Raw genomic sequence first — 24,419 nt, forward strand, 5'->3', positions numbered from 1 at the left:
AGAGTCAGCCCAACTTGCTATAACTCTTTACCTTTGGGCTTCCTCATCTTAAGCCTCCAGAATATAATGTACATAAATATAAAAGATCGTGCAAGCTACAAGGGGATGTACCAGGATCACAGCCGTGTCGGCATATATTGAGATTTTGAAACAGGAAAATCAATTCTTTTCATCTGAGGCCAGAATGACAATTGTTGAAATAAGAGATGATTTACTCAGGCCTTCTTAAGATCTCACTGTGTCTGTTTGATTTCAGCAACTCTATTTTTTATATTTATGTGATCTTTCATAATGACTTAGCACAAAATGGGTAAGAGAATTGTGACCAGGATATTCACCTTGAAGATGTATGTTTTCCTTTCTATAGCCGCGTGGATTTTATGAATTTCTGGTACATGGAAATTGACCAGAAAGTCGTAAAATATGTACTTATGTCTAAGGCATAGCCATTGTTCCTCTTGCTACTATCAGATCTCTCTCTTTAATATCCTAGATCTCAAAGTAAAGTGCCTTGGGGTGGGGTGGGGAAAGCAATAATAATGTGACCTGTTATCCAAAAAGAACACGCAAGCACAGATCACTTTCCCAAATGTCCATGATTTCAGAACACAAATGCAGACACACCCTTCAAAGAAGCACTGGAAAGGAGAAAAACTGGCCAGTTTCCCGAATCTCACTGAATCCAATTGGACTGGGTGATGGCCGAGATCAAAGGCATGCAGTGATTGAACAGAGGGCCGAACAGGAACTGGCATCTTCAGGACTGTTGGAAATTAGCCAAGTCAACTACACTGTGCAAAAGCAAACTGAAAGTAAATATGGGGCGAGTAATCAAATGCACATGGGGTTGCTCCTCACAAAGTACAAAGCTTGAGTGTTCCCCAAGGAGCCATTTCCAGGTCTTCAGCAGCATACATTCCACGGCAAAATCAGAATGTAAAGCCTTTCGAACCTTGAGACCGAACCTGTGGCTTCCACAGAAGGGAAATAGGCAAAATCTCCTCTTTGTGTCCTCTTCCCGTTCTATAGCCCCTCACCTAAATAACTTTGTCTCTGGTCTTGTTGCTAAGTAAAATGAGATATTTCAAATTTGGGGGAGTTCTGTCTGGAACAGCAAATGTTCCTAGCTCTGATGTTTAAGGTGCCCTTGGTGGAAGATGGCCTCCGTTCCTCAGAGATGTCATTTTCCGGTAAGCCATCATTTCCGTGATGCCTTGCCATTGTCAGATAAAGAGCACTGATAAGACCACTGCTCTGACTTTAGGGAGAGGGTCCACACAAGGCCCCAAATGCCATCTTCACCGTTAATCCTTTTCTTCCTTTACTTGTCTTATTACTTGCATGTCATATGGAAAGAGATTAGTTTACCTTCCCACTCCCCACCCCCACACACATTCCAAACCCCACACCCACCTAGAAGTACAGAACAAGGATTACAAGATTTTTTCTGCAGGTTCACAGAATTACAGAAGGGATAGAATCACGACGGGGGGCTCTGGATAGGGGAAAACCTTGAAAATGAAAGGCTGAATGAGGATATAAAGAGAGAAAAACAAAGGAGGACATTCTTTTCACACTTGGTTCCCTTTTAAAAAATATGGATCGCATTCTCAAAGAGGGAATCCTAGAAAAAAGTACAGCATTTGAGGGATTTCCTCTCACCAATTTTTCTCCGGTCCCTTAATTGTGCGTAAGCCTGTTGAGTACTTTGTTTACAGTCCCTAGGACTGTGATTTGCATCCCCCTCTCTGGGTTGCGGTTGGCCAGAGCTGGCAGCTGTCTCAGTCCGAGTCTGGCTGGGGAAGGTAAGGATCTTTGCCTTGCTTTTTGAAAGATCTGAGAGAGAAATGTTGAATGCCTATGGAGGGGTGGAGTGAGGAGGGGTCATAGATTTAATTTGTGCATTGGAAGCTTCCTTAAAAGTTTTCCAAATTTAAAAGACTCTCCTGGAGCCATGTGTTTTAAAAAAGAACCAGAAAGATTTCCTTTCCCTTCTGAAAGAAGGCTTGCAGAAAGAAGGCTGGTTGCCTTGTGGATGAGAGTTTGCATTTGGGGGCAGGTGTCCCTTAAAGAATCCCCAGGGGCGTTTCAGATCTTCCAGGCACAGAGTGGAAGAAGAAAAAAAAAAAAGAAAAAAGCATTCCAAGATATCCAGGCGTTGATCACTATGAATTCTCTTTGAATTTCAATTGGAAGAGGTAAAAGTCAGTTAAAACTGCATGTGTCTCTGGGTGTCATGATAGGTGTCGATTCTTCAGATGCAATTTCTTCTTTATCACAGTTTTCTACTTCTTGGTGTTTACCAACATAAATCACCAAATAGTGACTTAGAGTCTGGAGATGTGCATCTGTGGATCTAGGCAGAGGCACCCTCTGTGGAGAAGAGTTAGGGTGACTGTGAGACTTCAAGCCTGAGCGGCTGAAGAAAGCTTTGGTATTAGAAGTAATAACAGACCTGCCCAGGCTCCCAGGACGGATACACTCACTCCCTGTCAGTCAGTCAAGGGCTCGCTGTGGGAAAAGGTGCCTCTGGATTCTCTCCGGAAGAAGGTTGATTCATGTACCTTTGACTTTGGTAATGCGGGAACATGATCTTCCACAGGAGAAGGTGACATTCCAACCTTCAGTGGGGTTATCAAACTATGTTGGGGGGAACAGTGGCCCGTGCTGGGAAGTAGAGAGGAATTCCCCCCAAAGGCCACAGTTCACAGGTGGGAGAACTGCTGCTCTTATAAGGAGATTCTCAAGAACCTCCAAGTTATGTAGCTCGTGACGCCCAATGTCACCATCTTCCCAGGGCAATGTTGGCAAATGCTGACATGTCCTGCTTCTACGTATACCTTGTCATCAACACCAAGTGACAGCAGTCTTCCTGGATGATGGCTGTGTCTCCTTATGCCCCCCCTTTTAAAAGTATGAGGGTGGTGGCAACTGAGGCCGGCCAGGTACTCCTTCTCAGCGGGCTGGGCTTCCCCCACTTAGCCATGCCTCAGGGACTTTTCAACTTTAGTTTTCAAAATGAAGAAGCCCTCTCTTTGGCTTCCATTCTATTAAAAAAAAAAGAAAAGAAAAAGCTCTGGTCCCTCTCCCTTTTATGACAGAATCATCAAGATACTGTTACTGACAAAGCTGGAAAGAGCGGCTATCGGCTATCGTAGAACAGAGGTGAGATGCCTGAGAACATCCAAGGCCTCTGCCACCAGTTAGAGAAATCTAACAACCTGAGAAAAAGAAGGAAAACAAATCTCTCCTGAGATTTGATTTACATTTGTAGATTCGCTGTATCAATTAAAGAGACATTATTAAAACTTGTCTAGGTTAAAAAGTAGAGGACGGGTTAACTTTTAGCTGTAGAAGTATAGGGACCAGTTTATAATAGTCTCCCAGTATTATCTCTTTTGTCTCCTTTCAGAAAGACAATCTGGGGCTTTAAAATTTCAAATAGCTTGCCTGATGAACTATAAACCTATAATGCCATTTGGGGAGAGGGATTAGAAAATAGACCTTTTAACTTTATTGTTTGAGAGGGTGACATGTCAAACCGTGTGTGTTTGAATGTTTAAAATACCTTGCTCCTTAAAGTAGGCCAATGAGAAGCAAATCAGCATTCAGCCAGGAGCGTGTTACAAACCTCCTGAATGAGAGTCTACATTTAATAGACTCTCACCACATGATTTTTTGTGCCTATTAAAGACTGGGGCTCAAAGTAAGGGGTTCTCTTGCTGTGTGAACTTTGTCAAATTATTTAACCTCTCTGGGCCTCATTTATAAACTCTATAAACTCAGTTATGACCTCATGTGTAAATTAGTGAGAATTAATGTTAATGCATCCATATTGCACGTGCCGTGCCCATAGTGGGCACTCTATGAATGACAGCGATGATGACGATGATGATTATTTCGACATTGCCAAAGTTAACTCCTAGCCCAAATAGTAAGTAATTGAGTTTAAATCAAGATGACTGGCTTTCCCTCTTAACCACAAACATTTGTATTTCCCACCACGTTCCTAAGTGAATTACCGTCAAGTGAGGGGAGGTTTAAGCTTCAAATGGCCAGCACATACATATAAATAAAGCACACTAGGGAAACCTAGGAACATAGATTTTTGCTGGCTTAGAGACTAAATTCAGCTGCCTGATGACTTCACAGCTGTTCCTGCCACCCTAGAGTGTCTGTCCCTTCGGCTCTGTCCCCTCAGCTGGGTCTGCAAAGCTGACTCGGGGATTTTCTATGAAACTGCCTGATGGGAGGGAGGAAGATCTGGTGGTTGGCTGGGGAAAAAATGAGTAATGCAAAGCAGTCTACTTAGTGAATGCTGCAAGAGAAATAAAAGTAAAAGCTGGCTCCAGTCTCTGGGGATTCTAGAATGATTCTGACTTATCATGTCACTGAGCAGAGTTGGGGGAAGCCAAAACTCGGAATCTGCTGGCAAGGAAAAGAACGAAGGGAAAAAAAAAAAAAAAAAAGACAGGGAGGGGCAATCAGAGGGGGAGGAAATAAAAAGACAGAGAGGGAAAGACAAGCGTCATTTAGGAACAGAGGTAGAGTGAAAAAAAGAACTCCAGGATCTAAAACCAACCATATAGCTCAGTATTTTTGTATCTTTTCTTTTCCCCAGAGGAGATTCCCCGTCCTGTCATTTTTATTGACAAACGTGCTGTGGCAGGCTCTTTTCCCAGAAGTTGACCGGGAGAAGCTGAAGCCCTGCAGTTTCTTCCCTCCCAAGACGCGTGGTTTCCCTGGTAATGGATTGCTTCTTCTCTCTGAGGTACGAGTACATAGTTTGGGGACAGAACTTCATTTTTAGATTAGCTTAAGTCTCAGCTTTGGGGTGAAGAGTTTTTTCTTTTCTTTCAGACATAATCTCTAATATCTTTTTACTGGCCGAGCCAGTATTTAGGGTATCATTAGATAGCAGTGGTTAATTTGGTGACTAAAAATTACATGGAAATAGGCACCTCTACTGTTTAGCTTCATTGCACAGGGAGTGACATTTTTGACCTCCCAAGGCAGGAAAGAACTTATGAAGTTTGGTTTGGGCTTGCATTTGGTTTCAGTGGATGCCTAACACTTTCAAAGTATTAATCTCATTGAAATAGACTTAAGTATCTTCCTTTAAACTCTTCTGGTAACTACAACTGCTTGATCGCTTAACTTCTAGATCGCTTCTCGAGGACAAAAGAGAATGACTTAACAGGTCTGAGTGGCAGACAAGAGTTTTCACTGATTTCTCCTAGATAGCATTTCAACCAGATGCTTTTGAACAAGAGTCTCAGATTTTGTCCAGAAATGTTCAGGTTCAAACCATTTAGAAAGGTGCATAGTATCAAGTCTTTTACACAAGGGCTTGGGGGAAAAAACATGAACGGGTAAAACTTTACTGAAAATCTAGCATGATGATTATTTTCAACGTGTCATGGTACACATAATATTAAAATTCCTTGTTGACTTGAACGGAATATTTGTGAATTGACAGCTAATTACTCTAATCATTGATTTAAAAAAAAATCATAAAATTATATCCTACAAAGTTGTTGAATTTTTTTTTTCTTAATTTTTCTTTCTTCATTCCTTTCAAATGGATAGGAGGATATTGCCACATTTTAGATCCACACATCCTATCCTAATTGTCACCGAATTTTTGCTGAACTGCGTCCACCCCACGGTCCCAGGATGCGTGTCGCACTGTGTCTCGTAGATACACAATAAAGACTTGTTGACTGTCAAGTTGATGTAGACAAACAGCATTCGTATGCTGGCCTCTGGTCTTGACATTGATTTGGTGGGCAGTGAATGGGTGATAGTTTGGAAAGAATGCGTGTTATGCCCGGAAACATTGGCAGAGTCTAAGTTGCTAAGAATTGTGGAACGAACTGTGCGAAATATTGTTTAGAATGCAGTCTTCTCTTGAATGGGGCCGTTTTAGCTGAGGATGGAGGCTTTTCTGTGTGCTTGGAGGAAAAAGAAGCAATAGACAAAGTGGAATATCTAATAAATCATGTGTAGACCACCAGGGTGTATTAAACACTGTGAAGTGCTTCCTGCTTTTCATATCTTCCCTTTCTTTATAGTTCTCTGCTTTATCTTGCTTTTTGCCCAGTGCAAATGATTAGAAAAAGAAATTACGGTTGATTTTTCACATGCATCTGTGCCTCCTGGAAAACAAGCCAGTGGTAATTCCCCAGCTCTTTACTTCTTCTTGCAGGGCTCACTCTGAGGCATTTTGCTGACATCTCCTATCTTCTCCTCCACAGTTTCCACCCTGGTGAGGCCTCCCAGGTCTAGTCTGTGAACTCAGCTAAAAAAACGCCACTGCAAAAATGACTGAAGAGCCCGTCAAGGAGACCCTTGGGACCCCAAAGTCTTCCAAGCCAGGGACAATGGAGAAGAACCCCAAGAGCGAAGTTGTGGTCACCACGGTCCCCCTGGTCAGTGAGATTCAGCTGATGGCCGCTACCGGGGGCGCTGAGCTTTCCTGCTACCGCTGCATCATCCCCTTTGCTGTGGTGGTCCTCATCACCGGGATAGTGGTCACTGCAGTGGCTTACAGCTTCAATTCCCACGGCTCCATCATCTCCATCTTAGGCCTGGTCCTTCTGTCATCAGGACTTTTTTTGTTAGCCTCCAGCGCCTTGTGCTGGAAGGTGAGACAGCGGAGCAAGAAAGCCAAGAGACGGGAAAGTCAGACGGCTCTTGTGGCAAATCAGAGAAGCTTGTTTGCTTAGGACTAAATGAGACCAAATGGGATATGTGGCCTCTCCCTGGGTTGGCCAGTTCACCGAGAACTAGTGTGGGAGAGAACGAACTTGGCCTTGGAGCAGACTAGAGGAATGGGGGTGGATTGATGATGGGAAGGTGGATGGGGGGGCGGGGGGGATGTCATTTGTGAGGAATGACATATCTTTTTTAATGACAAACTTAACCTTAAGGGCTATTTCTAAGACTGAAACATCAGCTTTTTCTCTACACTAAACACTTGAGGGGTCATGGGAGGTGTGCAGCATTAGACAACATTTAGTTCACCTTGGAAAGTAGCCAAGAAAAGATGAGAAAATAATCAAGTTCTGGCATACCCGTGACCTGCCTCCAAGAGAAATAACCCACACGGCTAAGAAGTTGTATCATAAAAATGTTCTGCTAAGAGTCTAAATTGCCTTGGACTTTGCATATTTCTATGAAATTCTATGATAATTTCTTTTGTCAATAAGCTGATACTCTGGCATCTGTTTTATTTTTCAGTTTTAATAACTCATAACTGGTGGTACTTTTTCTTGAAGAATAAACTAATATTTTTTATGTTTTAACATTGGACAATTTTAGATGATGATAATGATGTGTCAGAAGTGAAAAAAAGTAGGTAAAAGGCGTAGCTAGTTGACATGGAGGAGGGGGTTAAATTAATATTAAAATGATCTAATATAGCACTTTTGATGTTTTTACATAAAAGTTTAATGTACATTTCATTCGAAATAATACATACTCATTGCTGCTGAAACTTCTTAAATGGCTGCTTCTGTCGTAGTTATTTTTATTCAGTACTAATTGCCCCTCTTACCATGACTCATCTGCAATGTCTCAATTGTATTTCTCTCAGTTGGGCATGTTGCTTATTCCTAACTTAAGCAGAAGATTTTTATTTTATCACATAATTTTTTTTCATGACTTCTAAAGAGTACTGCTAATAATGTTTACGATATTCTAAAAGATTCCTCCATTATTACAAGTAGGAAATCAATGCCTGGGCTCAGGAATTTTATAACGTGCTCTTAAATGCATCTTACATGTTTATTGACTCAGTCGTGAACTATTTGCTTAACATATTTTTGAGCACCAAGTATATGCCCGGCATTGTGTAGATTCTCAGGCTGCTCAACTAAGTTCTAATAAAACTCGAGTAAGGTTATTGCTTCAATTCTGCGGACATCGCATTAGTCCACATACAGCTAGGACTCTACCCCATAACACTAGCCAGAAACATTCCTGGTCCATGTACTTTAAACCACATTTAACTTGAGTAGAAAGAGAATGAGGTTCGAAGCCACCTTTGTATCTTGGAGAAACAAAGCAAAACAAAACAAGCCTAGCCTAGCACTTTCGATGAAAGGCATTCTATCAAGGAATTTAATTAAGTATGGCAGGTGCCTCTGGCACTGATTGTTCCCCGGTGCTCAGGTAGTTTTCTTAAGGGGAGATGCCTTAATCGCCTCGTTTCTCCTGGCTTTGAAGATCAGATGGTAAAAATCTGGATACAGTAGAATCCACCACAATATCTTAAACACACAGAGATCAACACTCCTCTGGACAAAATACAAGAGTAGGGCATTGTGTTTATTTCAATGGGAGGGAGTCTGTGCTTTGATGCCTCTACTCTGCTAAAAGATTCAAAGGCTCCTCACGGCTTGATGAAGGAAGTTCTCAGGCAAGTGTTCAAGGTTCTCCATGGTCTGACCCAAACAGATGTATCCAGCTTTCACTCTCACTCCAACCCAAAAACTCCTTCTGAGTTCACCAGACTAGACTATTCACCACGCCTGGGTCAGACTTCCGTTTTCCTGCCTCCATATCTTTTCATACTTCTGTTTTTCCTCCTCCAGAATGCCGTCTTTTACCTCTCTGTCTCAATATATCTAAAGCAGGCTTCTCATTAGAGCGCCAGCTTAAATGTAACCTCTTCCTAAAAGCCTTCCCCTTTGTCTGAAAGTAACTGTTCCTTCAAGAGTCTTTACTTATCTCTGATGGCAACTTTCATTTTCTAGCATGTTGGTGGCATGAGTGTTTTATCCTCTTCCAAAGCTCCTTAGATGTGCATGATGTGTCTCTATGTCTTTTTACCCCCGTGTGATGCGTAATAAAATGTCTTGCACAGAGTAGGTACTCAATAAGTATTTGTGAAATGAACTAAAGAATGAAAAATCAGAAAGTGAGTGGTTTATCCAGAATTACAGTCCATTTGTTTTAATCTCTTAAAAGAAAATACTTTGGTTCTCAACTCTCCCAAAATAGGTCATCCTACTCTGGGAGACTTCCGTTGTAAAAGCACCAGGTTTAGCTGAATATTTCCTACCCTTGTACTTCTCCAGCCATACCTGCCCTTCAAAACGCCTGAAAAGTGAACGCATGAATTATTTCAGGCCACCAGAGGGCCTCATGCTGCTACCTGAGCCCCAAAAGAAACACCGTGGAATGACTTAAATTGTAATGACTGCTGTGGGATCATATCTGGAGATAGAAATATTTCTCCTGGATGTGAGGACTCAGAGAAGATTCTCCATCGAGCTCACCCTTACCCTCCTCCCTAAGCCACTTCACCGTGGCTATTTCTGGGTTCTCCTTGAAAGTATGGGAAGGACTTGCCCTGTCAAGGGAGACTTCAGTCACATTAGAGAGAAAACACCCCTCCAAACAGATAGTCCTATTCACAGAAATGGTCCTAGCCCAACCTAGACTTGAATTATAATATCGCAAGTATCTCATAACGTATGTCTTTATTAGACAAGATTTGTCTTTACAAATGTTTTTATGATATAGTGATAAGCAGATGTTAAATGCGTGTGTAAGCATGATGCAGGCATATACGTATGAAAAAGATAACTTGGCCCCATCCTGGAGCATCAGAAACTAGCCGTATCACCCAGCAGGATTTTCCCTAAACTCCACACACCACAGAATGCACAGGAACAGTTTTTAACCTCATCCTGTGCAGCAGGTCTCTGCCCAGGTGAGAACCACAGCGACCCAGGTAACTGCTCTTCCTACCTCACTGTCTAGGGAGTCTTGCCTAGAGTAGGTGGCCAAGCTCAGGTAGATCGTGCAAGTGGCCGGAAGATAAACCCAGGAGAGCCAGGTCACTACATCCTCAAACTTACCTCTTTGTAAACCCCCCTGTCCCTCCACACATCACACACACACTACAAGAGAGACTGAGATAGACAGATACTGGTCTCCTGGGAAGTATTATGGTTTTAAATTTGGAAGACCTGGTTATGAATCTTAGCTCTCCTGTTAAACTAGTCAGGTGATCTTGAGAAGTTAAGCCTCATCTTTAAAATAAAGTTAATTTCTAAAAAAATGATTTTGGGGGCAGCCGGTTAGCTCAGTTGGTTAGAACGTGGTATTCTTAACAACAAGGTTCCTGGTTCGATCCCCACATGGGCCACTGTGAGCTGCGCCCTCCACAACTAGATTGAAACAACTATTTGACTTGGAGCTGATGGATCCTGGAAAAACACACTTAAAATTAAAAAAAAAAAAAAAGGAAAGTTTAAAAAAATGATTTTGTAAACTATAAAGTACTATATAATTGTAAAATTGCTCTTTGTAATAATATCTAATACTGACTTCAGCTTCTTTCTCTCCTCATATTCTCCCAATCTGTCTTTTAGCATCAAGCAGCCCCCTGTGTGGGTTAAATAGCTTTAATCAGTCACTTTGTTTAACCTTGACATTATCCACAAGGCTTTCTAGACCCAAGATAATATAGGGAAAGCACCTGTTCCAAAGATGAGTCATAACTTACATTTCCTTAATATTGGTATAATTTTCAGGGTTTTCACATACATGGGCGTCATTGTAAAGGTGCATTTAATATTTAATAGGTGCCCTCAACAACAACGACAAGAAGACCAGAAGAGGGAGAAATCCTTTCCCCCACACCCACTGCCATTAGGCCAGACTTGTCCTACACTGTCTCACCGGGAGGAAGACCAGGGCAGAATCTAAAGAGAAACAAAAGAAGTAAATTTCTGGTTCCAAGCTTTTGAACTTCCAAGGACATCCCAGTGATTTAAAGCTTATCTAAGAAATTTCAAGAGTAATTTGTTTATATTTGATTTTTACAATACTCCCTGACTCTAGTACTTAATCTTGTGTACAATACTCCTCGACTGTACCTGATATTCCCCGAAATTCCCCACCACTCGTGGTGGCTAGAAGTGCGAGGGTCTACCCAGCTCTGCACAGAAGCAAACCACAGTTCAGAGAGGGTAAGTGACTTGTTAAATCAAGGTTAAATAAAGCAAGTGAGACCTACAGCCAGGATGAATATTATAGTTATCTGAGATATATGCTTAATTATAACCAATATCATTTACAGAATGTCTCTTTAGGAATGGGAGACAATAAAGGTATTCTATCACCTACTTTTGAAAGATTCTTTTTAACGTATAATACATAAAGAAAAGTGTACAGCTCAATCAAATTCACAAACAAACCTGTGGAACTAACACCCAGATGACGAAACCAAAAGCCCCCCTTGAATCCACTTCTAGTAGCGCTCTTTCCAGGGGAGCCACACTCTTCACCTCTAACACTAGGTAGGATTGCCTATTATTTTTAAATTTTATGTCAGTGGAATTATATGGTATGTATTCTTTGGGCCTGGCTTCTTCCATGCAACATGCTGTTTGGGAGTTACCGCCACGTTGCATGGAATTATAAATGGTTCGTTCTCATTACTGTGTAGAATTCCATTGTAGAAATACACCATCATTTATTTATCCTTTCTACTGGTGATAGACATTTGGATAGTCTCTAGTTTCTAACTATTAAAGATAGTTCTTGTGGTAGCCAGCACCCCAAATGGCCCCCAATGACCCCTGCCTCTTGGTAGTCACACTCCTCCTGCATCATCCCAGGGTTGGTTTCTGTGACAAGTAGAAAACGGCAGAAGTGATGGTACGTCACTTCCAAGACTAGGTTATAAAGTCACTGAGGCTTTAACCGTGGTCTCTCTCTCTCTCTCTCTCTCTCTCTCTCTCTCTCTCTCTCTGCTCTGGGGAAGCCTTCTGCCATATCCTGAGGACATGCAGGCAGCCATGGAGAGGCCTGCATGGTAAGGAACTGAGGCATCCAGCCAGCAGCCAGAGAGGAGCTGAGACCTTCCAGCAAGCACCTGAATGAACGTGGAAGTGGATCCTCTCACAGTAGAGTCTTCTGAGGACTGTGTCCCCAGCTGACAGCTTGGCTGGACCCTCATTAGGAAACCCAAAGCCAGAAGTAGCCAGCCAGAGCCTCATTATATGAATTTTATGGGCCCCAGGCACGTTTGTCTCCATGGACCCTTTCTCTACTGGGGCAGGGGGAGGATGTGCTTCACTTATTGCATGAAGGAAATTGTACTGACAGGTATGTGGGCTGCACATACTGTACCTAATGGATAAATTGGCCCTTTACCCAGCTAGGTCAGTCGCAGGTGCCTGACCCACAAAAACTGTGAAATAATGAATGTGTGTTGTTTTAAGGTGCTAAGTTTTGTAGTAATTTGTTATTCCGTAATAGATAACTAATATGGTGCTATTGTGAAATTTCTTCTCCGTGATTTTTGGGGTACACACATACACATTTCTATTGAGTATAGACCTCGGAGTAGAATTCCTGGATTAAAGGATTGGTATGTGTTCAGCTTTACTGCCAGACAGTTTTCAAACATGGTTGTACGACATGAAAGAGCTGGATGCATTAAATATCTACATCGCTTTAAAAAATATTTTCTGTCTTTTCCATTTGAGTCATTCTGGTCGGTGTAACACTTGCTTTTAAAGGATATATTTAAGAAAGGGGATGCAGCCCCAGAACTGGGCTGTGACAGGGCAGAGCAGGCTAGAGATGGGAGAACAAATTAGAGTGGAAAAATAAGATTCTGATTTGGGCTTTGAAGAAGCAAAGCAGCAAAAGATACATTCTCAGGGAAGTGTTCTGGAGACCAGGAAACCAGACTAGAGACGGGGAGTTGCGCTCACACTGCTAACAACAGCACTGTGTTCCAAACATTATGCTCTGAGTTTTGCACGAATGAATCTCATTTGATTCTCCCAACAACTCAGTGCAGTAGGTACTGTTATTATCTTCATTTTACAGGTAATTTAATTGAGCCACAGACAAAGCCGACTAATTGAGATGACACAGCTAGTAGAGTAGGCTCCGAGTTCGAACTCTTGAACCCACTCGCTTAACCATTATCCTATATTCCCTGGTACACCATAAACTTTCAAGACCTGATTCTTGAATAAATGTCTCAAGCAGAAGCTGAGCAACACAGGGTCAAGAATTCAAGCTGAAGCTACAGTGAGTAACAGTTTTGATAAACCAGGACTAAAAGCATAGATGACTACTGAATCATTTGCCATCTGAAGCCAGGTCTTCTTATCATAACCTCCACATGTTTGTAGCATCTTACATATATCAAGACACTCCTGTTAGTGAACATGGGACTGACTCAGGACCCTGGCCACATCTTCTGCCACCAAAGCTGATACTCCCACACTCAGCTTCCTGGAGTTTTCTCTGTGGGAAATACAAGACTCAGAATATCAGCCAGTCTCTGCCCGAAACTGGAGGCAGGGTGTGACAGAAGTGCATAGCAGGAAAACGTACCACACTTCAGGGGCAATCAAAGAAGGCTTCCTGCAGGTGGTGACTTGATAAGACCAGGACATATAGAGGAGTTAGTCATGTAAGGGGAGTAAAGAGGAGGCACAATCAGGGATAGTGCCGGAGGGAACACCATGAGTCAATGCCGAAAGGCCATGAAGAAAGCTAGCCTTCGGCCTTTCCACCTCACTCGATTGTTGTGAGGCAAAAATGAAATAACTTGTTATCAACTGCAAAATTCTGTCCAAGCAAAGAGGCTTAGTTACTCCAGTACTCATAGGGCTCAAAATTACGACTCCGAGTCAAATGTTCAGGTTCTAATCAAGCAGAATCACCTGACTTCAATCTACGAGCACTACAGCGATCATGAATGAAAAAGATTCTCATAACTAAAATCTTCCTCCTTCTGACCATAACAATAACTATCTTTCTTGAGGACAGGGGAGCACTGTGGTTAAAAGCATGAACTCTGGAGACAAACTACCAGGACTTGAAATTCAGCTTTACTTACCAGCTGTGTGTCTATGCACAAGCCAACTTCTCCATGTCTCAGTTTCCTCATCAAAAAAACGGGAATGGTAATGGTACATCACATAGGGATGCAGTATTAATTGACTTAATAGATATAAAGTGCTTTATGTCCATGACTGGTCCCCAGTACATTAGGTAGTACCATTATCTAAAAGTTTATTTTAAAGCATAGCTGACATATGCTTTGGGTGAATATGTGTGACATATAAAACTACAGAAGCCACCCAAAAACATCAGTTAAAATGGGATATTAGTAGAAAAACAGCAGTTTATTTCATGAGTGAAATTGTAAAGACTGAGAGAAAATGAGTTGACACAGAAATTTGCATTCGGCCATATATGACAGGAACATATCCCTTCCAAATGCAGGTACACAAGAGTGTTTTGTTTTCTCAGCCAGAAGTGGTTTCTGCTCAGTGTATCTATATCTAAATGTACACATCGCAGACATAACCCCAATGCTATCAATCTCACTAACAGAGGGCCGGTTGGTTAGCATCTGCATGGTGCTTTGATGTAGACATAGCATTTTCACCTACATCGCCTTACTAACTCCTTTCAGAAGCTCTATGAAATATTATCTTCATTTTTAGATGAAGAAACGGAGTCTTGATATGTTAAATGGTTTGTTTGTAATCAAACAGCTCATACATGACAGAAATAAGACTCACACCAGGTCCAGGTCTTCTGTCTTTCCATTCCATGTTGCCACTGCCTCACTAACCTGGCCCTTTAAGTTCCTACAGAATGCCCTCCTTTCAGGTTCTGTGCTCCCTGGCCACACACCTAAGGATGTTTCCACACGTCTCGAATTTGGTTACACCTATAGCTGTGCTTTATTTTTCTTCCTGATTGGACACAGACATTTAAAAAAACAAAACCAAAAAACTGAAGGCAGTAAATGGAGATTTTCACCCACTTCTGAAATAAAGTGGATAGTTTTAAGTCATGTAGAAAATATAACATAATTATACAATGCACATTTTTTTCTAACCAGCTCTTATTGCTTTGAAGAGTAGTTTTGTTCTGTTTAAAATAATGGAAGCTTACATTTCAATAGAGCTTATGTCTCGTTCAAGAGACAGTCTTGTTCAGTGACCTATTCAAATGCTGACTACACAAGACTCACCTAGAAGCTCTATAAAGACCAGAATTCTCAGGGGCTGACCCCAGAGATTCTGGTTCAGTAGATCCAGACCCAAAGTGGGACACAGGATCCATATTTAGAAACAAAAACAAACAAAATGTCCCAAGAAATGCAAATTATTAACCACAATGATACCTTTTTTATTTCTCAATAGATTCACAATAAAGTAGAAGATTGAATAATATCGTGTTGGTAAGGGAGAGGAATCAGGTAATATGGCCATATTTTATTAAAACTTAAATGTGTATGCTCCAACCTTATTGTTGAATAAATTTGTATTATTCCGATTTATTTCATTTCTAAAAACTTATCTAAAAGTCATAGATGTAACAGAACTACAAGAATATTTATTTCAGCATGTCCAGCATTAGCACACACATATACAAAACAAACTTTGAATGAATTATAGTACATCTATCTTTCATATAGTATGTAGCTAATAAAATGAATGCGACAGATTGGGATGTACTAATATTAATTTGGAAGGGTAACTGCATTACAGTATGTGAAAAAGCAAGTTTTCAACTAATATATCAATTAATACACGTAGTATCACTCTTATAAAATAAGTTAGAATTGTATTTGAGGTTGTTCAAACAAAGAAAAATTATGGAAGACTATATGGTTAATCATTAAAAGCATTTACTTCATTGGGGTGTTATTTTAAGGAAAAGGAGACTTTTTTTAGATTCTATATTATTTGAACTATTCTAATGAGCAATAATTAACTTTAAAAGGACATAGAATGAAGAGGGTGGAAATAATGTTGTACTGGAGAAACACTACAAATAAAAATAAAGAGCTAACATTGATTCTGGGATCCAGCAATGTCAGGGAATTGTTGATGCAGGACACCTCCCTTCTGAGAGTGGGTTCCTCTCCACTCATTCCAATCACTTACTCACTCACTTCCCCAGAATTTACAGAGCACCTACATTGCGTTGAGCACATCTAGGTAATAGAAATGCAAGCAATACAAAGAAACGTTTTGTGATGGCATTAAAATAAGTCTGGCTAAGGTAGTTCAGGCATATGCGTACAAAAGCACTAAAAGCCTAAAGGGTCGATTTCCCATCTACGTTTTAACCACATATACTGGGAGTGATTTCAGCACCTCTGGTATTAAGATTGCATGGGAACAAAATGCCTATGGTAACTTGGAATAAAAACCTATTAGAGTTACAAGTGCAAAAGCACTAGGAGTGCAACACATTTTCTATTGGTTTCCCCTGCCTTTCTAAGTTAATCACAAATTTCTATAGTTCATAGCATTGCGTGTGTTTTGGTCTCCTTGCATTAGTTGTATTACAACATTGGTAAGTTAATGAATCAGTAATAACTGTGACTATTTACTCAGGAGGCAGCCACATCCCAAAAGTCTCTTTGCTGAGGAACCCTGAAGAGTAGTAGAGATATTCCAAGCATGGGGTGTAGAGATAGCCCTTTGTGTTCTTCTAACATGGAATAGATCACCGAGTATTGAGTCACAGCGGATCTGACACCCACTGCTCTCAGGTCTTCAAGCATTTTTATGGGGACGTGTAGGCCATTTCCAAAAATAATTAGAATTATACTTTCGTTCCACCTCAGCCTCCTATCGAGAAAAGCAAACACGGATGATTTTCCATGTCAAGTTCAAAAACAGCATAGGTTACTTCTTGTTTTGCTTGACAGGGGTAGTTAATGAGAGTTCGGAGACCGGCAGCCTGCCTGTCATAAACCAATTGTGACCACATTGTTGTATGAAGCCAGAAAAAGGAATAGAAAAAGGGGGAAGGGGCAGAATCAGAAAAATTGTAAGTTTGGAGAAGGCGTGACAGTGACCACTGGTATTTCAAGAGTCCGGCACAGGTTGCCTTTCTGTATAGAGAGGCTAGTCCAGAGAGAAAAGGGATATTTAGAGGCAAGATTTGTGTTGCTTCACTAGACTCTATAATAAAAGTGCTTGCATCAGAAGAAGGCTGACAACACATTTTCGCACTTTCACAGTTCTAACTTAATCATGGCAGGAAGCTTTTCTGCTACTGGGAGGACAAGTTGCGTCACTAGGAACATCTGACTCCAGGATCTAGTGTCAATCACTTTGCCTAAGGTCATTAAAAAATTCTAGGGTGTCCCCTTACAACATAAAGGCTTTGCCTGAGTGACAATTAAGAGGAAACACATAGCATGATAAATAATTGAACAGGTGGATTAAAGAAATGTCTTTCCTGTGCAAAATGAGAGGGGTGATTGACAGTTGTAAATCCAGCCTCTTTGGCCTTCTTCCTCCACAGCTCAGGGTTCTAACCACTTGGACTGCTCTTTTTCTTTACTTTGCCTTTCTTGGTTGTTCAAGGAGTCTCTTTAGCCTCGTGGAACCAGACAAGCTGTAGAGAAAGGCAACACCTCAGGAGACGTTCGTGAGAGCAGCTTTCAAGGGACACCTGCCCCTGACTGATGCTGTAAGGAACTGCCCACAGAGCGGAATCATATTTTGGACATGGTTTGTGCAGGGCAAACTCTGCTGTGGATCAAATGGCAAGTCTGTCTGCTTATATCATTTAAGAAATTCCCCGTTTGATTTGCTAGTGCCCCAAACACCTGTGAAGTACAACTTGAATGTCACCTTTTCATACAGGGTCTCACAGTTAGATTTTGAGCATCTTTGCTGCCCAGACCAACAATATAGTTTGGTCTTCCCAGGCCAAAAAGGGGGAACAGGGTGCCAATTTACTGTGCCATTCATAGTCCTCTAAACAGCTTTGCTTATTGCTATCCTGGAAATACTCAACAGCAGAGAGTTTTGTATCCTCACATTGAGAACTGCCCACCAATCGATGCTTTTCCAATTGAGGAAAAAGGAGAGAGAGAGAAGAAATGAAGAAAGGGAAAAAGAATACAGTGACTTTTGCAAACAAGCCACCGTCCTAGTTTCTATTTGCAGCCCAGCGGCAGTATTTGAAATCCCCAGTGAAAATAAAACCCCGCTTGGAACTCCCGCGACCATGGCATATTTTTAAATGGTTACAAAAGGAGTCTGAGCATTCAGGTTGGCACAACCCAAGATTCTTGGGCCACTCTGTGGATAGTACTTGAGATTCATCCAGCAGACGGACCCCTGCTCTACCAGGCTAGGTCAAGAAAAGAAGATGAGACAAGCTGGATTAATAACAAAGGCAGAGGAAGCAGATGACCCGACCAAGTGAATCCTATCTTCTGAAACAGAAAAATGAACCAGTCCAGAATTCTGTGGGGGCAGGATTTGAAGACCAAATTGACTTTTTTAAAAATAAAAAATTAATAAGGAAAATTTCAAACATATTCTAAAGCAAGAGAGAATGGTATAATGAATCCCCAGAGACCTCTCACCCAGCTTCAACAATTATTGACTCAAGGACACTTGTGGTTCATTTATACCCTCCCCCCAACTCCTCTTTACCACCAGGTTATTTTGGGAAAAATTCCAGACAACATGCAACAGATGATTTAAAAGGCAAATTTGTATAAGGTTTATGACATGGCTATAGGTTGGTGAAGTTAAATACTACAGAAGACCAATGAGGATCATTCATTTTGGATATATACCTTAAGAAAAGTTTAAACAAACTGTCCCTGAACTTTCATCCTGACTGAAAATTGGTTTCATATTGGTCTTGTAAAACTTTTCTTGGTGCTGTTGTCTGATGGCCAGGCAGTGGGTTATATGAAGGAAAACAGCAACCTATAGTGTTGCAGAAGGTGGGACTTTGGAGACACCAGGGAGGAGTGTAATTGAGAAGAGTGCTGACCCCAAGAATGGGTGCAAAATGCAGTGTGAGATTACAGGGGGTACGGAGGCACACGGAGATCAGAGAGCCACTGCCGGTTACTACATGGTCTGCAGCCAAAGCTGCTCTTTGATCTTCATCCTTCAGACCTTATTATTAATCTCCCCAGAGGGCTGCCCTTTCCCTCCTCACACACTCAATCCAATCCGGAATCACAAAAGAGCAAGGAAGTTTGGGGTGAACATCTGACTGTACTTACTTTCCCAGGCATCTCTGTAGCTCTGTCTTCTAGTCTCTCCTCCTTCATCTACATAACATGGAGAATGTTTTGAACCAGACATTCAAAACACAGTGGCAATTCATTTTCAACGTGCTCAGTGTATGCAAATACAGATTTAGCAAAGACATAAATTAAGACGGTGCTTAAGGAGTTCTTGTTTTAAGTATGTAAGGATTCATCAGAGGGTTAATTCTTTGCAGCATCTAACTTCCCTTCTACATTTAATTACATCTTGATAAACGAAAAGTATGTTCTATATATATATTTCAGGATTGCATACATTCAATTCAGTAGATTTTTTTTTAAGCTCCTAGTATATACAAAGCATTGTTGTAAATGCTAGAGGAAATAAAAAGTTGAATAATAAATGGTCACTGGGATCAAAGAGTTGGCAATGTGACAGGATCTTAAGGCAAGTATACATACGGCCATCATGCCACAATAAGAAAAATACAAGAAAAGGAAACAAATGTGAGTGACCAAAAAAGTTATAATTTTTATCAGACTGTGATGGAGATACAAAGGAAGGAAATGTCCCTTTGAAGAGAGTGAGGGGATGAATCCTAAAAGGATCTGAAACTGGAGCAGGGTTTTAATTAGGAGAATTGGGGTTGAGAAGACAGCACTTCAGGATGAAGGAAAAGAGAAAGAAATAGGAACTATATGAGAACAAGGGGGTGTGTATTCAGGGAAATGCACACAGCCCATGTTGGTGGGCAGGTAGGTTATCTTTGCAGAGGATGAGCCGGATAGGATTTTAAAGGCAAGTTGGTTGCATCAAGGCAGATAGCAAAGACTCTCGGAGGGAGTTGAATGCACAAAACTTGAAGCAAGACGATCTGATTCTAGCTCTTACCCAGAGCCGAGCGATCTTGGGTAAGTCCCTGAGACCTTAAACTTGAAGGTCTCTGTCTATAAAATCAGGATGTGAGCAGTGCCCATCTCTGGTTATTGTAGTCTCATTGCCTTATCAGTGGGGGACATTGAGGTTTCCCTGGCTTGTGCAGGAGAAGCAAGGTGACAGTGTACTGGGGAGGGATGGAAGGCAGCCACTCCACCTACCTACTCTGAGGTGAGCTGATGCCAGACAGGTGTGAAGGCTGCAACTGCTCACGATAAGGAAGAGTCCTCTGGAAGACTGTTTCTCTGTTGCTGGCAAGATAGCAGAGTTTTGCCTAGATGGAAAGCCTACTTGCAGTCCCAGGGAGGCTCAGCCAGCCACAATGTTTTGTGTTGACTTTGCTGGGAGGGTCACTGGCAGGTTAACTGCTGGAAAGGGAGACATGTTCAGAGTGGCTCTGACAGGACCTTCCCATTTGCAGTTAGTTTGCCTTATGACGCAGCCAGCCCCGTCTCCATTACATACCCCAGTGCCTAGGGCATTTTCCAGTTGAAAAAGTCTCAAAAGTGAAAAGAGAAATGAGGTGGAGAGCGTGTGAGATGTGATGTGACCTGACAGCACAGGGATGGATAGGTCACCTCTCTGCTCCCTCCCCTTCCCAGGGTTATAAGAGCCTTTCCTCCTGGAAGGGGTGGAGTGAGAGCTGATGCCAATTTAATGGGTCACAACTGGGTGTCTCTCCCTTCCTGGAAGGCCTGGCAACATCTCTCCTACCATTGTGATTCAGAAGAAAGCATTTGCAAGGATGATTATCTAATCAGGGAATTCGCCTTCATTCTGAGGCAAGCATTAGAGGACTCAAAAATCTAATAGGAAAAAAAGGCCCACATCAGGAAATAGTGCCAGTAATCACACCCCGAGTGATTATTATACACAAACACTGTTAAGATTGGGGGCAATTATTTGTAAACAATCATTAACTAAAATTGGGAAATATTTATCTTGGGCATGTACTCCATTAAAGACACTGCCAATTTCTCTTACTTGATCTTCCCTTCACATCACTGCACTGTCTAGTCTAATTTTCTCAAATTATGGTCTAGGAGCCCTGATCCAAATTCCCTGGGGCACTTGTTAAAAATTGAGATTTCTGAGTACATCCTTAGATCTATAGCATCAGAATCTTCACAGGGTAAAAGCCAGGGACTGGAATTTAAAGTACAATGTTATTAGGAAAATTTCAAGTATATTCAAAAGTAAAAACAAAATAGAATGATTTACCATGTACTTATCACCCAGCTTTAATAATTATCAACCCATGGCCAATCTTACTTGATTCACTGAAGCAAGTACCACATATCAGATCCTTTCATCTGTAAGTATTTCAATGTGTATCTCTAAATGATAGACTTAAAAAAATCTAAATATAATTATTATAGATTAAAAATTAGCAATATTTCCTTTATATCAAGTATCTAGTCAGTATTTGAATTTCCCATGCTGTCTCATAATTTTTTAAATCAAAAACCAAAGTAACTTCCCCACATTGCAATTGGCTGATACTTTTGTTTCTTTTTTTCCTCTTCTATCACTCATTCCACTACAAACACCTCCCACTTCTTATTTGTTAAATAAAGTTGTAGAATTTCCCACAACCTGTATTTTCTTGGTTATATCCTTGTGATATCAGTTAACATTTCTTTTCACCCTGTATTTCCGTAATTTATATAACAATGTTATAAAATAATTCATTTTACAACATATTATATATTTTATTTATTTGTGTTGTATTACTTACTTATTAATAATCATATAATTATTCGTAATTTTTATTATCATTTAAATGTAAAGCCTTGATCAGATTCAGATTTATATTTTTGACAAGAACACTTTATAGGTGATATGAAGTATCGAACACTTCCATCTGGGGGCACTAAATGTCTGGTTACTTTTTTATAATATTAGTAGCGATTGATGAACATTGCTCAGTTCCATTAACTCACTGGGAACCCTGGTTCTTTATTTTTAAAGCAATCCAGGCAAATTTAACACACATTAGAACTCAAGGATTTTGCTCCAGTCTTTTCTCAATGCTGCTGGTAAAACCGTCTAACAAACAAGCAAATCTGCCTTGACCTCTAGTAAACTCTTCTAATGACACCAGATTGAGGCCAAGCAAGACAAATCCTTTGGAGTGTGGAACAACCCTATTAGTGTTGTATTTATTGTTACTTTTCAACTTAAATATGAAATTAATAGAATTAATACATCATATATGAATCCCTCATAACCCTGTACAAGACTTATGCACAACTGAACATGTATTTGGGGGAAGCTCATTTCTGACGGAACGCACTATCAAAAAGGTTTGAAGACTGTGACCCAGAGGAGTTAGCCCACATCACTGAACTTGCCAGATAGGAAACACTTCCCCAGTGTCATTTCCCAGCACTCTCTTTCCCTTCCCATCCCATGTTGCAGTCACACAGGATTTCAGCCACTGTTCAGTACTGCCATGTTCTTTCACTTTGCCACTGCCCCGCCTTACTCGCCTGTACTGCCCTCCCTCCCTGACAGGCTCCCTCTCCATCAGAGCTTACCACCGGTAGGACCTTTTCCCTTCATCCCCTGATGAGCACAGTGCATGTCTCCATCTTGGCTTTTATCATTTTGAAATGTAATTGTTCTTTATATATTTATCTTTCCCTGTGCAGGACATTTCAAATGAGCAGAGGAGCTGTATATTTGTATATTTGGTCTCTGGTTACTCCTAGTCCAGGATCTGGCTCAGAGGGTATACTTATAAAACGCTAGGATGATCAAGAAAGGTCAGACAGGAGCTGGCTATGGAAAAGCAGAGAGAAGTAAGAGACGCATTCGACACAGAGAATTAGCATAGTGAAGAGTCAATGGCGAAAACAACAAGGTCTTTTTAGGGCTATGTAAGTTAGGACTCCGGGGGTTGAAAGCAACAGAAACCATCTCTGTCTGTAAGAAGGACACGGGAAATGTATTGGAATAGTATCAGTGGCTCACACAACTGTCAGAAAGCTGGAAGACCAGGCTTAGAAAAAGGTAGGAAGCAAGTGTGCGCCCAAGAGCCCAGAAGCAAGAAGCCCAATCATCTTTTGGCAAAAGCAATCTAGCCACGATACTGCTGCCACTGCCAGAGGACCCAGACGATGCCACTGCCATCTTTGTAAATGAATTCCAACTGCTCCATTATCTTTCCATCATTCACTCAGTAGTCCTCATCCTGAGTGGGAGATTCTGACTGGCTAAGCCTAAGTCAATGCTCATACCACGGAAGCAAGGAAGGGAGAGGTGACGCATTCGACTCTTCTCCTATTAGGAATAATATAATGGGAGGAGTCTCCCTAAATAAGAAGGTAAGTAGTTGAATTTTTGGATATCCAAAAAGAAAAGTACACTTTAATACTCAGAGAGTAAATAAATTAGATTGACATTAAAGCAAATAATTCTTCTAGGGGAATGGTCAGAGATAAGTCTAGAAATGTAGGTATGTAGGAACCAAGTTGTACAGCCCCTCACATAATTTCCGGGCAAAAATAATTTAGTATTTGTGCTGTCGCCAAAGGGAGATCTGTTGAGGTTTATCTGTAGAGGAGTGACATTATTAAAATAATTATTTGGATCATTAAGGTGACTCCTTTTGGTAGGCTGGATAGACAGGAAGACACTGCAGAAACGGAGAGCAGTTCATGAGTATTTGCAATAGTTGAGGTTCCACAGATGAGTCATTAAACCACAGTCTAGAAAAGTTGAGTTGGATACTCATACACCAAAGATAAACGCAGACCCTAAGTCTGGATAGGGAGCCAAGCATTGCAGACCAGAGGGGGTGGGGGGGTGGGGAAGGTGAAGGGGAGATGGGCAGCCAGGGTTAGAAAATCTCCAAGGAGTTTTGCTAAGTGGATTGCTGCTCTCTGCACCTGTTATTTCTTATTTAGACCCAAGTGCTTCTGCTCCTACCTGGGATACCTTGAAATTATCTTATGATCTCTGTCAGATTTCAGTGGAAGGTGGAACAAGGGCCGGGTAGAAAAATGTGATAAATGATAGACTAATGGTATTGTTAACAAAAATATTAAGGGAAATTATGAGTTCCATTAGTCTAGGTACTTTAAGTGTGAGGTACTTATGTGTAGAGATGGCTGCAGGAAATTTGAAATGCAAGTTTAAAGTAAAAAAAGTAGCGGACTTTAGGGAAGGTATCTAAAGAAACTAGCATTTATTAAATCTCTGCTATGAGCCAGGCACTTTCATATAACTATAACTCTTAGGTAGCCCTTGCGTCAATCCTTAGCAAGGTGATATCATTCTCCCTGTTTCCTAGCTAGGTGAGGAACCTGAGCATGTGACAGTATGTCTGTCTCCAAGTTCATACAACCAGTATGTGGTGTAGCCAATACTCAAACCTAAATACTCTGGCTGCTAGATTCTTTATACGTTTTAAAATCATATTTTACCTGAATCTGG

At 41.1% G+C, this 24,419-nt stretch overlaps 1 protein-coding gene across 3 annotated transcripts; it reads left to right on the top strand.

The window, feature by feature from the left end:
- Positions 1-1,666: 1,666 nt before the first annotated feature.
- Positions 1,667-12,142, top strand: TMEM100 (transmembrane protein 100). Of its 3 annotated transcripts, none has more exons than XM_088802171.1 (3): positions 1,667-1,805; positions 4,622-4,771; positions 6,258-7,307. In XM_088802171.1, exon 3 carries the CDS (start codon positions 6,324-6,326, stop codon positions 6,726-6,728), a length of 405 nt encoding a protein of 134 aa, XP_088658297.1. In that variant the 5' UTR covers positions 1,667-1,805; positions 4,622-4,771; positions 6,258-6,323; the 3' UTR covers positions 6,729-7,307. The 3 variants fall into 3 exon arrangements, 2 of the variants coding, with proteins under 2 accessions (XP_088658297.1, XP_088658296.1); XR_016022884.1 differs by lacking the exon at positions 1,667-1,805 and adding an exon at positions 11,783-12,142 and having other exon boundaries at positions 4,387-4,771; positions 6,258-10,813; XM_088802170.1 differs by lacking the exon at positions 1,667-1,805 and having other exon boundaries at positions 4,508-4,771.
- Positions 12,143-24,419: the final 12,277 nt, after the last annotated feature.

The sequence above is a fragment of the Rhinolophus sinicus genome, chromosome 12, assembly GCF_057876585.1.
Source record: "Rhinolophus sinicus isolate RSI-liver-muscle chromosome 12, RSI-T2T, whole genome shotgun sequence".
Classification (NCBI taxonomy): Eukaryota; Metazoa; Chordata; class Mammalia; order Chiroptera; family Rhinolophidae; genus Rhinolophus; species Rhinolophus sinicus.

What these genes read in the sequence shown, in the direction of transcription:
- TMEM100 (XM_088802171.1), top strand. Translation starts at nt 6,324, where the DNA reads ATGACTGAAGAGCCCGTCAAGGAGACCCTTGGGACCCCAAAGTCTTCC.